A 15515-nucleotide genomic window follows, 5' to 3' on the forward strand; every position below is an offset into this window, starting at 1 on the left:
GCTTTTTGGATGGGAAAAGAAGCCTCCCGCATCTTCAGCGGGTTGTGTGTTTCCCATCTCCAGGGAAGTACTACAGTTTAGGAGCATGGAGATGAGCCATGTTTCAAAATAACCCACTGCAAACATCACTTTCAGAACTACCAAACTTGAGAGTGGTAGGCAAAGGAGTCTAGTGGAAATCCTAGGGGAAGGGGACACAACTAGGGCAGCTGACCTCAACGGGCCAGAAGAATATTCCATACCATAAGACACCATGTGAAAAAAAAGCTACAAAACTGAGGAGGGGGGATTAGCCAGAGGGTTGCAGTTTCTGCTTGAGGACTGGCTGGCTATCAGTCAGCAGGTGAGCAATCGTGTGTGTGTGTATATACACAAATATACACATACATATGTAACATTATTATTATTTCTCGCCTCCTTCTCTTTTTCAGTAAGTAGGTTTTATTTCATACCACAAATTCCACTCTCTCCCCCTCCGCCCCCCTTCCTCACACCCCACTTCTCCCCCTTTTCCCACTGGCAAAGGCAGGAGAAAATGAAAGTCAGCACAACAACTGGCTGTTGTGCATTTCAGATCATGAAAAGCCATTCTATGGTTTATCAAGTGCATTTTTTCCATCTATATTCATAGTTCAGAAATTGCTATTCTTTGTTTTTAAGTTTTTTCAGCCACCAGTATCTGAACTGCCAATTTACTCACATAGTTTTACCAAAAAAAAATTAAAATTAACCTCCAATTCTAACCATGCCCCCTTTCTCTCCAGAGGTTCTATTTCCAATAAACATTACTATTTTCTTATAAATCATGTATTTATTTCCAGTAAACATCAAATCCTCAGACTAAAGTAATCTTATCTTCTATGCTACGTATTCCAACTATATACAGGATGTAAAATGAAGATGGACATGGTCAGAAAACCTCATCATTTGCAGAATGAAGTCCCAGTCTATTGAAAAACCCTCATGAGTTCTCCTAACACAATATATGCAGCTGAATAGTGATGTAGAATTCAGGCATTCCAACAATCTATACCTGGAGTTCCAACATATCTGCAATACTGCATTCAGGCCTGGGGCTCCAAGCACAAGAAAGATCCAGAACTGTTGGAATGGGTCCAGAGGAGGGCCACTAAGATGTTCAGAGGGCTGGAGCACTTCTCCTATGAGGAAAGGTTGAGGGAACTGGGCTTGTTTAACTGGGAGAAGAGAAGGCTCCAATGAAACCTCACTGTGGCCTTCCAGTATTTGAAGGGAGCGTATAAACAGGAGGCGGAACAGCTATTTACGAGGGTGATAGTGATAGGATAAGGGGGAATGGTTTTAAACTGAGACAGGGGAGGTTTAGGTTAGATACTAGGAGGAAGTTTTTCCACACAGAGGGTGGTGACGCACTGGAACAGGTTGCCCAAGGAGGCTGTGGATGCCCCATCCCTGGAGGCATTCAAGACCAGGCTGGATGTGGCTCTGGGCAGCCTGGTCTGGTGGTTGGTGACCCTGCACATAGCAGGGGGTTGAAACTAGATGACGTTTGAGGTCCTTTTCAACACAGGCCATTCTATGATTCTAGTTAAAGGGACCAAGCCTTGTTCTCACATCCTGGATGTAATTTTGCACAGATTGCTCACCTGTAGCCTGATGGCCAGTGCCACAGACAAAACTCAGAATGCTACCACAAAAAAAAGTATTACTTTTGGTTTGGAATTTCACTTAGCAATATGCATTACCTCACGCACAAAAAAGACTTTTGCAGTTGTAGACTCCCATATATGCTAAGATAGAAACTATTTTTCAGTGAAGCTGAAAGGAAGGGCATGATTTATTGAGAGAGAAGAAGAGAGAGCAGGACATAGATAAGTCTCCATACTGCTCCTGTAAGAGAGACCATGAGATTTTCCTTAATGTTACCCCTCAGTCTGAAGTATAACAACTTTCTATCATGGAGAGTTACATGAAAATGAGAATAAAACCAACTGCTGAAAAAGAAAACCATCATCATTTTGACCCAATGTTTTTGGGCCAAGACTGTTTCCCCTTTGTTAGTAACATTATTTTCTGGTTCTCTGATACAACTTCCTGAAATTTTGAGGAGAACACCATAAAAAATCAATGAACTTCTACATATTTTTTTCCCATCAACTACCCACAATAAAAAGGTAATATGCACTCCGTCATATTTCATATCTTTACCACAGAAGGGGAAGGAATCATAACAGGATATCACCTCTAGAGAACATAAAGACAATTTACAATCAGATTTCTAACTTGTTTAGTGTAACTTGATCCAAGACAAATCAGTTGGTTTTTTTTTTTTTATATTCCACTATATTCCATGTTTAAACTGAGGATAAATTTCTAGAATAGCCAGTTAAATAAAAGGGCTAATGAGTCCGTGCATCCTGGAAAGAAACTCTTTTCTATAATCAGGACAACCAAAATTACAATGAATTCTTGCTCTGTCAGTTTTTAGAAAGATTGCACTGTTTTGAATGGTTAGAAGATGATCATTCCTATTTGGAAGTAAAATAGAAAAACAAAACATATCTCAGTTTGCATTAAATTGCACATTTAAGTAAAAAACCAACAAAAACTAAGGTTATTATCTTATCATTAAGAAGCACTAACTCACTTCTTGTTGCATAACCTGCTGTATAGCATTTTAAGTTACACTTTGAAATCTAACCGCCAACACCTTCAATAAGCATTAAAGAGTCATTTGTGTTCACTGTGTTTATTCACACTGGTATTACATACTTGCTATGTCTAAGTGTGTTTCTTTCTAAGTGCCTATTTTCAGTTCACTGTGTTTTAATCAGACAGAAGCTGATATGCTTAGTAGATTATTATTCCAGATTATTAGGGCTAGGAATACAGAAGAAAATTTATGATATTCTGATATTCTTCTTCTTGTGATATTCTTTAAAATTCAACTAGCCAGCTTTGAGCAGATGTGGCATATCCCATTCAGCAACAGCTAACAGAAAAACAGAACCAAGCAATATTAGGAAGGCTCAGAATTGTGATAGGTCCAGTAACTAACAAAATAATGCTGGCAAAGAATTCTTCAGCATTTTTAGAGTGTGTTAAGACTGCACGTAGATCAAAATCCTGACAGCAATAATTCATGATGCCACAGTGAGGAATGGTAATGACATCAGTCCTATTAAGAGACTAAACTAAAGACATATTTTATGATAAGTAAATAGAAAAAAATCAGTACAAGAACTAAAGAAAAGTAATTTGCAGTTGCCATGAAGTAATAACTAGGGAGCATAAACCAGAAATAAAAGGTGGTAGGCAGAAATCAGCACTTAAATTACTCAAAATATCAGGATCTATTGAAGTCTGCAGTTGCATTACATATCACATTAGGAAACTTTTTTTTGTTGATTTTTTTTTCCCCACATCAGAAAGATGATATTTCCAGAAGACAGAAAAAATACAAGTATATAGTTTTCGTCTGACTAATTCCTCCTTTCCATTGCTGAAATATGTGCATTATGTAATTAAGGCAAATAGGTATAGAGAGTCACACAAAAAATATAGTCATTTAGCTTTTTACAATATCTAAGGGCACAGACCATGAGAGAATTACTGTAATTTTCATATTGTGCTGCTTTTTCTGAAGCAGGCAAAATTCAATTATAAGTTTTTCTCCAGAATAGCTTATTTCTTCTACTGTAGAACTATTCTCCAAGAAAATTTTAGCACAGCTCACTTAAAAAAGAAGCTTATTTCTCATGGTCCAGTAAGAAAAGAATTTCTGTAGACAGACATTTAAGAGGAAACAACAGTGCTATGATTTCAATGGATTTAAATTTCACAACTAGAAGTCTATGGAAACTGATTCAGAATGTTTATTTCTGGAATGCACGACTAAATATGACATTAAGTCTTTAAGACATCACTTTGGAGAAAAACTCCCCAGCCCTGTGCAGCAGGCTTCACTGCTCCTACAAATACATCAACTTAGACTTCTCTAATCTCAATTTTGAAGTTATGACTACACAAACAAAATTCAACTGGGATTTTCCTAATAATGATCAATACCTTTTTTTATACAAATCATGCACCTGCTGCTGGAAATTTCTCAGTGGCAAATTAAAAACAAAACCATTCATACAGATGTAAGATATCTGAGGAAAGAAATGAATCTAATCTACCAGTCTGTTGAGACAAATGAATCATGCAACGAAGTTCTGTAATGTGAAGAATTTGCTTTATGAAGGAAATACGGACTTACAGTTTCACACGTAAGACATCTGGTTTCATTTGTTAACGTTCCCTGAAAGATTTCATGAACCCACGTTGGGTCTGGTGGGCTGTTATTTTCATTATCAATATTGCCATTGGGTAAGCGACCATTTTGCTTCTCTTGTTTTCTTTCCTCTTGCAAGATATCCGCAATTGTATTTAACAGGTAGTTTAAGAACTCGTGTGCATCCTGCTGCATGTAGTTATCAAAAAGCTCTGTAAGATTAAAAAAAAAAAAAAAAAGAAACAGGATATTTTAAAAATGAATTGGTTAGTGCTATACTATAAACAAGTTTTTTTAGAAAAGGAAAATTTCAGAATTAGTCTTTGTTTCGGGTTTGAATCATCTGTGATTTGTGTAAAAGCACCACCAAAATCAGGACTTCATTTATTAAGCCAACAATTCTCAGGGGTGGAGAAAGACATAGCTTACATTCTTGTAAATAGCTGATGAGAATTACCAGAAAAGTAAGCCATTCTGCAAGAAAACTTGGCCATTACTCTGCTTCTGAAACACTGGTGCACATACAGTGCTGCCCGAAATTTTATAGCTTGTTTTGGACCATACTCCAGAAGTCAGTCCATAAGGATTTGGATCTCCAACAGGGGTATTCTACTTCTGACAAGCTTAGACCAATGTCTTGGATAACAAAGGGCATTTCAAATGGCATTAGACGTTGATATTTTCACAAATGAACTTGGAACAGGAAATATTTCAGTGGTTTATATATTCTATCGCATAATTAACACAAACTACAAGCAAAGGAATGATTTGAACATTTCTGTTTCTGGATAATATATAATGTATAATAAAAGTATGCACAAACAGTTGTTTGTTGACATTTCTAAGCATAGTTGTCATAGGATTCACTCAGCTGACAGCAAATAGTATCACTGGCACATATTTCAGTGGACTTCAATAAACTGAGACATCATTTGAGTCGACAAATCCTTTTTTATAGGACTAAGAAAAACGAATGGCACTGAACTTGATTTACTAACAGTCACTTTTCCCTTTCTGACCAGGAGTTCTTAGCAAGCAAATTTACCTGCCAATTTGAAAAGCATTCTATACAATGGGCTAATATCACAGATGTCTTTTTAGCAATTGCTCCAATTGCCAAAAACTATAACATCCAATTTCCTTTTAGTGCAAGAATATTAAGAGACTAAAAGAGACAGGCCTTCACTGGAGGGACAGTTTCCAGGATTGGAAAGATGAACATAAAAAAAAAGTCCTCAGTGAAGTTTAAGTTTAGAAGTGCATCCAGGGACTACTTCATAGCTTTGCCATCATTTGATTGCATCCAGAAGTAAACGTCGAATTGAAATACATAAAAACCTGAATTACTAGCAAGTTCAAGAGAAGGTGATGCTAATCTGTATCATCTGGAGAGCTGCAATGAAGCAGCCAAGCATATGAATCAAGTAGGTTATTTAATGAACACCTACAGCACTATTTTTGAGAAGGAAAAGTTCAACTCTGAATCTAACCACCTACGAAATCTTTATTTAATCAAGTACATCAAGGCTGCAAATCTCCTGAGGTTAAACACTCGGGTTTCTTCACAAACTTCTTCACTTCTGTTAAACACAGATTCTTCACCATGCCACATAACAGATCTCTTACGGATATCTACTCAGTTGGTTCATTTTATGATTAGAAGAAATTTAAGCAAACATAACAGTATACCTTCAGCTGACCTCAAGCCAGTAGCTGCTTCCCAGTCTGTTAAGCTTCAAGGTAATTAATAGATGTATGTTGGATTCAGGCTTAGAAAACAAAGACTGAACAGCAGCACTGTAAAGTGGAATACGTGGAGATTATGTTTTCAGTCATTGCCCTGGTACAGCTGGATGCTTACTGGAAGAGAATTTAGGTATGCAGTGCCAACCTATCCGATACTTTCTGCAACTAACTCTTCTCTAAAGCTCAAAATTGTACACCTTTACAATGAGCAAGTAAAAGCATATATGATGTCCACGTTATCACTGCTCAAAAAAAAATTACCCATTTCATTCTATAGAAGAGGTAAGAGTATCATCAGCTAGAGACAAAAAAAGCAAACAAGAGGTGAACTTTCACATCTGATCTCTCTACAGAATATTTTCCAATATTGCCTTCTCCTGCTTAGAATTTGAGTGTCATTAAATAACTGAGCATTACAAACAACTTTATTAATAGAAAAAAAGTAACTGTTCCTGTGATCTACTTTCTACTTTCCATTTGAACCATTCTCTACACAGTTAACATTCATTGATTAAATAGTGAAAGAATAATGGATTATTTCTACAAACACATTGAAATGCAATGACATTCAAGTAAACTCACTACAGAACTGAATGAGTTTCCTATTCTGCACAGGTCAGAGATAAGAATCTTTTTTTTTTTTTTTTTATAAGAAACATTAAAAATCTCTGGAAAACTCTAAAAATTTGGGATATTTATTACATTAAGAAGTTAGATAAAACTGCTTATTGATTTTAAAATGCATTAATTATTTAAGAAGTAAATCAACATAAGAAATGCAAAAAAAAAAAAAAAAAAAAAAAACAACCCAAAACCTAACAACTTAAAATTTATAGGATTTTAAGCTAGATTATAGCAGGGATGCCTCGATGTGCATTCCATACAGTCAATTTGGCAGACTGCTCACCACATTCAAATCATAACAATCTTTTAAGAACAAAAATAAAAGCTTTAGAGTGAATTCTGATTATGAAAATACAGTTCTTAGACAAAACTAGCATGCAATTTCAGAAGCAGACACTGACAGAAGACTCAGTTATACACAAAGAGAAACGATGATTCTTTCTGGACAGCTCCAAGGTTACACTCTTATTCTAAGGTTACCTCTACTTCACACTACAGCACAAGGAACACTTTTCATCCATAATATGTAGATATGCCACCATTTCAACTTCAGAACTAAGTCATACATGCTATATTACACAAGAAAAAAAAGAAGTTACCATTTTCTTTTCGTAATCTTGTTATAAATTTCTTGGGAGGTATAACTCCAACTTTTTTCTTCTGGGTGGCTATGCTGTGGAAGAGGTCAGCTAAGCATGTAAGGAGATTCTCTTTTTTTCTTGGTTGACTTTTGTATGCTAAGACTTTGTCTCGAAATGGACGACAAAAATAAAGTGCCTGAAGAACTGAATTGCAGTAGCATGTATTCCCAAACTATAAAAATAAGAGAGAGATTTATTAGTTTGCACTGTTACTGTGAGGGAATAACATTTAATTCAAAGCACAAAAAAATCCACATGAGCAAATTTTCTGTAAGTCATTTCTTCTTTACTTTTAAGATCACAAAACAGAAATGTGCTTTACCACAGAGTAAGAAGTATGTTGTATGCAAATATGACAACAACAAAAAAGTAGTGAATTTGATCAACGCTATAATTTTATCTTCCTGTAAATTTATTAACAGAATTATGCATTAACCCGGCTCAAAACAAATACCACCAATTTCACAGCAGCCCAGGTAAAAATAGCTATCCATATATCACATCTATTCATCTATACAAGAGTACAGAATAGGTACAGCATGACTTTATACTGTGAGAAGAGACCTTCTCAGGCACCTCAGAAATTGGTTTCTCCACGTCTTATTAGCTGTGATCAACATCAGAAGTAACTCCTTTAACCTGCTCTTATGTTTTCAGTTCTCATTTTAGGTGACAGAACTGCCTTTCTGGAGTTTTCTTAAAAGTGAACCATGGCTTATTGAGAATATGAAGCTATGTCAGAGGTATTAAGTCTCAAACAGAGGTGGGAAGGAAAAGAACTGACCATGGGCATTTTTAATGAGGTAGGTCACTGAATTGAAATGGTGCAGAGACAGCTCTAAGAGCATCCACAACTCCTTTTGTCAGAACACCGCGCATTCCTCTTCCCCTGACTTTCCAGGTCCCAGGCACAGCTTCCCTCAAGTCTTGCCATCACTGATGCTGTCTCTAACCCATCCCAATGTGACAAACTTCCCCATCACTTCTGTGAAGGCAACATGAATTGTCAGTGAAAACTCACTCATTTTATACAGCCCTCCTGCAGGAAAACCCATTATCTAACACAAAGTGACAAAATTCTTTATAAGGCTGTCAGCAAGTAATCTAACCTTTCAGCAGCAGTCACTCACACAGCAAATTGAAGCACATACCTACTACGCACCTCCTCCAACATATGAAAATAATGTTCTTATTTTTTATATGAAATATTAGCAAATAGAGGCATGAAATTATAAGAAAACTCTCCCCTTCACAATTCATTAAGAACAGGTTCTATCAACAGAGAAAAAGGACAAAAGACTTTATATCTTTGGAGTAAAAGGAAAGCTCCTCTTTTCAGCTCTCTCCCAGTTCAGTGACAAACAGGAGTACTATGCAAGTTAATCAGAAAGCTAGCAAGGACATTGTTTATGTTAAAAAATTGAAGAAAAAAAGAAATACGAAATACAGCTTATAGAACACTCAAAATGCACTGAAATAAATTAATAAAAGGACAACAAGAATTAATAAAAAGACTTTTCAATGAGTCTTTCTCCTTCTTTCTTATAGCTCCCCTTCATATTCTGAAAGGCTGTTATCAGGTCTTCATTTCTCAGATTACTTTTGTGGCCCTCCTCTGGATGCACTCCAACAGCTCCACGTCCCTCCTGTACTGAGGATTCCACATCTGGACTCCAGGTGAGGCCTCACCAACGCAGTGTACGGTCAGGATCACTCCCTCTCCCTGCTGGCCATGCTGCTGTGGATGCAGCCCAGGATATGGTTGTCTTTCTGGGCTGCGAGGGCGCACTGCTCATGTCCAGCTTGCCATCCACCAGCACTCTGAAGTCCTGTGTTCAATGCTTTCATCCCCAGCTTGTATTGACAGTGAGGGCTGACACAATCCAGGTGCACATGGCTTTGTTCAATGTCATGAGGTTCTCCTGGGCCCACTGCTTCAGCCTGCCTAGGCCTCTCTGGATGGCTGCAAGTGCTGCCTGCTTCTCAGATACTTCTCTCTCACACACCTGTGTGCCAGACAATGTGTCCCTGCTGCCTTTTGTCCTACCAATATTGCCCAGTGCTAACTGTCAATCTGTCCTCTTGGCAACATAGAGGGCCCTGAACTGGACAGAGTGCTCCAGCTTCAGCCTCACCAAAGTAGATGAGGAGGGTCTTGATTTGCTGGCTGTGCTCTCCCTAATAAAGCCAAGAATACTAATGGCCTACTTCACCTACTGTTCAACTCGGTGTCCACCAAGAACTCCAGGCCTTTTTCAAGAGTGTCACTCTCCAGCTGGGCGCCCCCAGCACATCCTGGAGCCTGGAAAAGGACCCTGCACAAAGCCTCCATGCGGTTCCTGTCAGGCCCTCTCCAGACCTGCTGAAGTTCCTCTGGATGGCTGCACAGCTCTCCAGCAAGTCAGCATTTCCCCCAGTTTCACATCATCTGTGCATTTACTGAGGGTGCATTCTATCCCATCATCCAGGTTGTTAATGAAGACATTGAACATGACTGGATCCAGTCTCTATCCCTGGGGTATTCTGTTCTTTACTGGCCTTCAACCAGACTGTGCCACTGACCGACAACCTCTAAACCCAGTCACTCAGCCAGTTCCAAATCCACCTCACCATCTGCTCATCTGGTCCATACTTCAGTCATACTTCTCTTTTAAGAGAAAATGCACTATTTCAACTTCCACGAGAATGGAAAAAATGACTAATTGAAGTCATGACAGCTGAGCTGCATCTAAGTCAGCTTATCAGTAAGACTGTTTAATGACTGTACAGCATATACCAGGATTTTAGACTCCTAGACCACGTCAGTACTAAGAACCTAGAGGCAGAGATGTGTTGTAGCAGCAGGACAGCATTACAAGTAATTAGTTTCACTACAAAAAGCAAGATGACAGATCATGTTAAATCAACCTTGTTTTTGTATGTACTTTCCAACATATCCCCAAATAAAATATTTAGTAATTAATTTCAGACAGAATCATACAATTTCTAACAAGATACATTTTCCATGGGTAACACCAGAAATTACATTTTAAATTATTCCTGAAAACCAATAATCAAATTGAACCATTTCATATGATTTTCCACACTTGCTTTCCCCTTCAGGTTCAGTATTTCTTAACATCTCAATAAAAATGGCAGATGTGAAGACTTAATATCACCAACGGTTTCACAGATTTTTTCCTGTACTGTATTTATCCACTTAAGTTGGCATATTACCAACTACAAACAGTATATTCCAAATAGCTTTTTATTTTTTTAAGTCACAGTTTAATTGCAAGAAAGGGCTTCATAATTACCCTGTAAAAAGTGAAGTGAAATAAATGATCAGCTGAATTTCAACTATTATTTCATTGAGATATTTTAACAAATATGCTGAATATTTAAATACATTTCAAAATGTATATTCAATGACTGCATCGTTCAGCTTTTTAACTACTCACTCAGGGGCAATCTTGTGATCTAACCAATCCAGCTACAACATTTCAAAGCAATAGAATTAGGAACTGAAACTTACATTAACTAAACCAAAATAGTGTTCATTGACTGGAAATTGTTCTGGACCAATCTCTTTCTCCAAAGCTGAGGCATTGGCGCCCTAGGAAATCAAAAGCAGTAAAACATTAATGTTGCAACTATGCACACAGTGAGGTTAATCAGTTGAGAAAAAAAAAATTAAGTGAGGTTTTTTTGTAAAGATAGATGCCTTTCCTCCAAAGATTTTAAGACAAGCATGTACAGCTAGGAGTGGCAGCTCACACGCACTGCAGGCATCTATAACACAGTCACAACTATGAGTCTGACCACAGCACACATGTGGGGAAACAAGCCACTCTTCAAGAACCAGATGTTTTGTCAGAACATGTGCACTGAGGTATAATTACGCATTTCACATGACATTTCAATCTTGATTCTCACATATGTATACTGTACAGTTAGTTCAGTCAAAGGCATTTATCCCCAAGCAATCATTGATTTACTTTGACTACACACACACACACACACACACACACACAAATACTGGTCACAGCTGTAGGCCTTGTTAACACCAGACCTGTAAATTTGGATCTCAGAAAAGAAATTTAGACTGGGGTTTTGCTGAACTCAGGCATGCTGAAGCAATCCCTCTAGTCAGAACATAGAAAAACAAAAAGAAATTGGAGAGAATGGATGAAACACTCTCCTGCCAGAAGCCTGAAGGGTGGAGGCAGTGGAGTTTGTGATCCAATCCATCAATCATACATGGCAAATTAACTAAGCATGTTTAATTAACCTGTTTCTTAATCCAAAGGCAAGCATACAGGCAAGATAATATTAGCCGCGAATGCAGGAAAACCAGTCCTTTGAGTTCTGTTCTCTCAGCATGTTTAGATTGGCCACAAAGCCATTTCATACAGATCCAAAAGCAGATACGTCACCCAGCAAGTCTTGTGTGCCATAACATAATACCTACATGCTTACAATAAGCGCATCTAGCACTCTCTCACCACCAGAAAGTTATTTAAATATAGTCCAAAACGCCCTAGAGATACAGGGTTCCAGATACATTCTGTTCAAAAACATCTCGAAGTTGCACCATTTTTACGTATTTTTAAATGGAATTAAACAGTTTTGGTGTACTGTGTTCATTAGTTTCAAAGTGCAGCTTCCTCAGCAGCAACCACATTAATGTAGGATCTCAAAGCAGGTGATGCAAGGCCAAACGGTGAGCTACACTCCAGGAGTGAATTCACACACTGCAACATATCTCACAAAAGTTAAGAAATGCAGACCATTCACAGAAAGCAAAGACACGGGGCTGCTCCACTTGCTGTGAAAATACAAACTACTCAGAGCATTTTTTTTTACAGACCTTGACTTCTGTAAAATTAAAGGATAGCATAGTTCAGCTAGCACTGGCCTGCAATAGAAATGCTGCAGATGCTGCCCAGCAGCTCTGTTAGTTATGATGCTCCAAGAAGTCAGACAAAGTATCTTTGGTTACCCTTTGCTTTCAACTGATGCAACTGGTGCAATGAAAAGTGGATTTCAATGCATGCAGAATTTGTTTTCATTGTTATTTAGACAGTTCTGGGCTCCCCAGTACAAAAAAGACAGGGATCTCTTGGAAAGACTCCAGCGGAGGGCCACGAAGATGGTGAAGGGCCTGGAGCATCTCCCCTATGAAGAAAGGCTGAGTGAACTGGGTCTGTTCAGCCTTGAGAAAATTAGACTGAAAGGGAACTTTATCCAGGTCTATAAATACCTAAGGTGTGGAGGACAGAGTGGCAAAGCTAGACTCTTTTCAGCAGTGTGTGGAGACAGGACAAGGGGAAATGGCCGGAAACTGCAGCACAGGAAGTTCCGCACAAACGTGCGCAAGAACTTCTTTACAGTGAGGTGACGGAGCACTGGAACAGGCTGCCCAGGGAGGTGGTGGAGTCTCCTTCTCTGGAGATGTTCAAGACCTGCCTGGATGCCTACCTGTGCGACCTGCTGTAGGGAACCTGCTTTGGCAGGGGGGTTGGACTCGATGATCTCTGGAGGTCCCTTCCAACCCCTACAATTCTGTGATTCTGTGATTCTGTGATAAAAAATTCTATTCTCTGGAACATTCAAAGAATAAACATCTTTCTGCAGGTCTTACACTGATTGCCTTTAGTGAAAATCAAATGTATCCAATCCTGTATCACTTACGTTGCATACAACATCACTCTCTGTCTACATACATACATACACACCTCCTATCAAACTAACATTTGAGCATGTTCCAGTGTGAAGTCAGGCCTAAGTAAATAAAAAAATAGCACATAGTACACAGCAAAGTATCCTAAAAACAGGTGTGACTCCTTCCCAACTGTATCTTTCCTTACATTAAAGATATAGCAAATGGCCACGGACTTTGTAGCAATAAAACTGAATCAAAATCATAAGCAGCATTAAAAACAGCTCTTAAGATTTCACAGCTGCTCTCAAATGGCAATGTTAGTGGTAAGGGATATAAGATCTCATTTGAGATTATAGCACTCCATGACTACTGAATGCCTGTATTTTTTTTTGCAGCCTTACTGAAATCCACCCCTGAGTTCTGGCAAGGTGGACATTATTTACAAACAAATCAGAAAAAAAGGAAGTGAGGAGGCCATTTATCCTATTGCTCAAATCTCTACTTCATAAAAAATACATGAATTCTAGAACAGGTTTTTAGGAAATTGTCTGTTTTTAAAGGGTGGAGTGGCTGCTTTACTCTAGCTTTGGAAGGGAGAATATTGTGATCGAGACTTTGATGTTTCTGTTTGTACAGACCAGAACATTATATTTAGATTTCTAGCACAATAAACATCTCCCTAGTAAGTAAAATATGCTAAGATATGCGTATATTAACAATACAGTTCTCTCATTATTCAAGGCTATTTCATTCAGTGTTCAGACTTTCACATGAATTTCAGAGGATGACATTACTAATTTCAATGCAGTTGTTTATGAATGTTTTATCAGTACAAACCAGCACGGATGTTTTAAACCAATACAAAACCCCACAAGCTATTCAGACTTTCCTCTACAGCTCTGCTTTTGTCTGTCATAAAGGATGTTATTCCTTCCCACAAATAAATAATTTAAACTGTGCACAGCGCGTTAGTTGCAAAGGCAGGACACAGTATGCAGCAGGAGCTTGAAAGTATGTTAAACCACACACTCACATCTGACACATAACAACTATTGTAATATCTAAGTATCCCTCCCTCTGAAAGGTTTCTTGGGAATTGTTATGGTAAGCACTATCAGCCCCAGCTGATCCTCCCATTTTGCAAATACAGATGCAGAGGGAAAGCACTGCAGTACCAACTATTGCAGTATCATAACATCTTTTGGACAAGAGGTCAGCAGAGGAGTAAAGCACAAGAAGAGTCGCACCTCGTTATATCTGCCATGAAAGACAGGAATTGGGATCAGGAGATTTTACTCAAAGACGGCTGTGACTGAGTATAAAAGCTCTTCCTCTGCCATCTAACTTGGACACGGGAAAATCCCCAAAATGATTTTCTACTTTTTGGGGTGCACTGAGCAACTCACACAATAGACACTCAGTCTCCCATAGAGCAGCTTAGCTCTGTGCAGATGAGAGATGGGAACACCAACTTCAGTTAGTACAGGAGGCTGGTTTCCCCACGTGAGCCCAGACGTGGGAACAAACAGAATCACAGCACAGTTGGGACTGGAACGGCCTCTGGGTCCGCCTGGCCTAAGCCCTGCTCCAGCAGGGGCACCCAGAGCAGGGTCACATCCAGGTGCCTTTGCAAGACCTCCAGGAAGGTGTCTCCACAGCCTCTGAATCACAGAATCACAAGGTTGGAAACGACCTGCAAGATCATCTAGTCCAACCACCCTCCCATTCCTATCAGTGCCACAAGCTACTAAACCATCTCTCGTAGCTCCTCATCCAGGCGCCTCTTGAACACTGCCAGGGACGGCAACTCCACCACCTCCCTGGGCAGCCATTCCAGTGCCTGACCACCCTTTGAGAGAAAAAGTTTCTCCTAATATCCAACCTCTGGGCAGCCTGCGTCAGTGCTCAAACTGCTGCTGCCCAGGCAGTCTGTTTCAGAGGCACAAAAACAACAAGCAGTAAAAGCTAATAACACCGTACTACTGGTATTTACCCATTTTTTGCATTGTATTCGTATCTTTGTATCACCACAGAATCACAGAATCACCCGGGTTGGAAGGGACCTCAAGGATCATGTAGTTCCAACCCCCCTGCTTAGCAGGGCCACCAAACATACACATTTAGATCAGGTTGCCCAGGACCCCATCCAACCTGGCCTTGAACACGTCCAAGGACGGGGCATCCACAACCTCCCTGGGCAGCCCGTTCCAGGGCCTAACCACTCTCCTTGTAAAGAACTTCCCCCTAACATCCAACCTAAATCTTCCCTCCTTCAACTTGGATCCATTTCCCCTAGTCCTGCTGTTGTCAGCCCTTTTGAAGAGTTTACTCCCCTCCTGGGTGTAGGTTCCCTTCAGGTATTGATAGGCTGCAATGAGGTCACCCCGCAACCTTCTCTTCTCCAGGCTGAACAAGCCCAACTCCCTCAGCCTGTCCTCATAGGGGAGGTGCTCCAGCCCCCTGATCATCTTAGTCGCCCTCCTCTGGACCCTTTCCAAAATCTCTATGTCTTTCTTGTACTGAGGGCTCCACACCTGGACACAGTACTCCAGATGGGGCCTCACAAGAGCCAAGTAGAGAGGGACAATCACCTCCCTGTCCCTGC

At 39.4% G+C, this 15515-nt stretch overlaps 1 protein-coding gene across 3 annotated transcripts in view; it reads right to left on the reverse strand.

Moving 5' to 3' along the window:
- Positions 1–15515, reverse strand: part of USP12 (ubiquitin specific peptidase 12) — a 36028-nt gene that overhangs the window by 12331 nt on the left and 8182 nt on the right. For 2 of the 3 annotated variants that reach the window (XR_006178191.1, XM_042867689.1), the window contains exons 2-4: positions 10781–10861; positions 7225–7438; positions 4241–4467 (exon numbers count right to left, since the gene is read on the reverse strand). Coding sequence is in view for 2 of the 3 variants with exons in the window: in XM_042867689.1 (XP_042723623.1) it covers positions 4241–4467; positions 7225–7438; positions 10781–10861 (522 nt within the window). In the remaining variant the exon portion in view is untranslated. Of the gene's footprint in view, positions 1–4240; positions 4468–7224; positions 7439–8050; positions 8238–10780; positions 10862–15515 lie in introns of those variants that run through there. The other variant, XM_042867690.1, reaches the window with a different exon arrangement.

Source organism: Lagopus leucura, unplaced genomic scaffold, assembly GCF_019238085.1.
Source record: "Lagopus leucura isolate 7727_CA_CO unplaced genomic scaffold, USGS_WTPT01 Super-Scaffold_100001, whole genome shotgun sequence".
Taxonomy (NCBI): domain Eukaryota; kingdom Metazoa; phylum Chordata; class Aves; order Galliformes; family Phasianidae; genus Lagopus; species Lagopus leucura.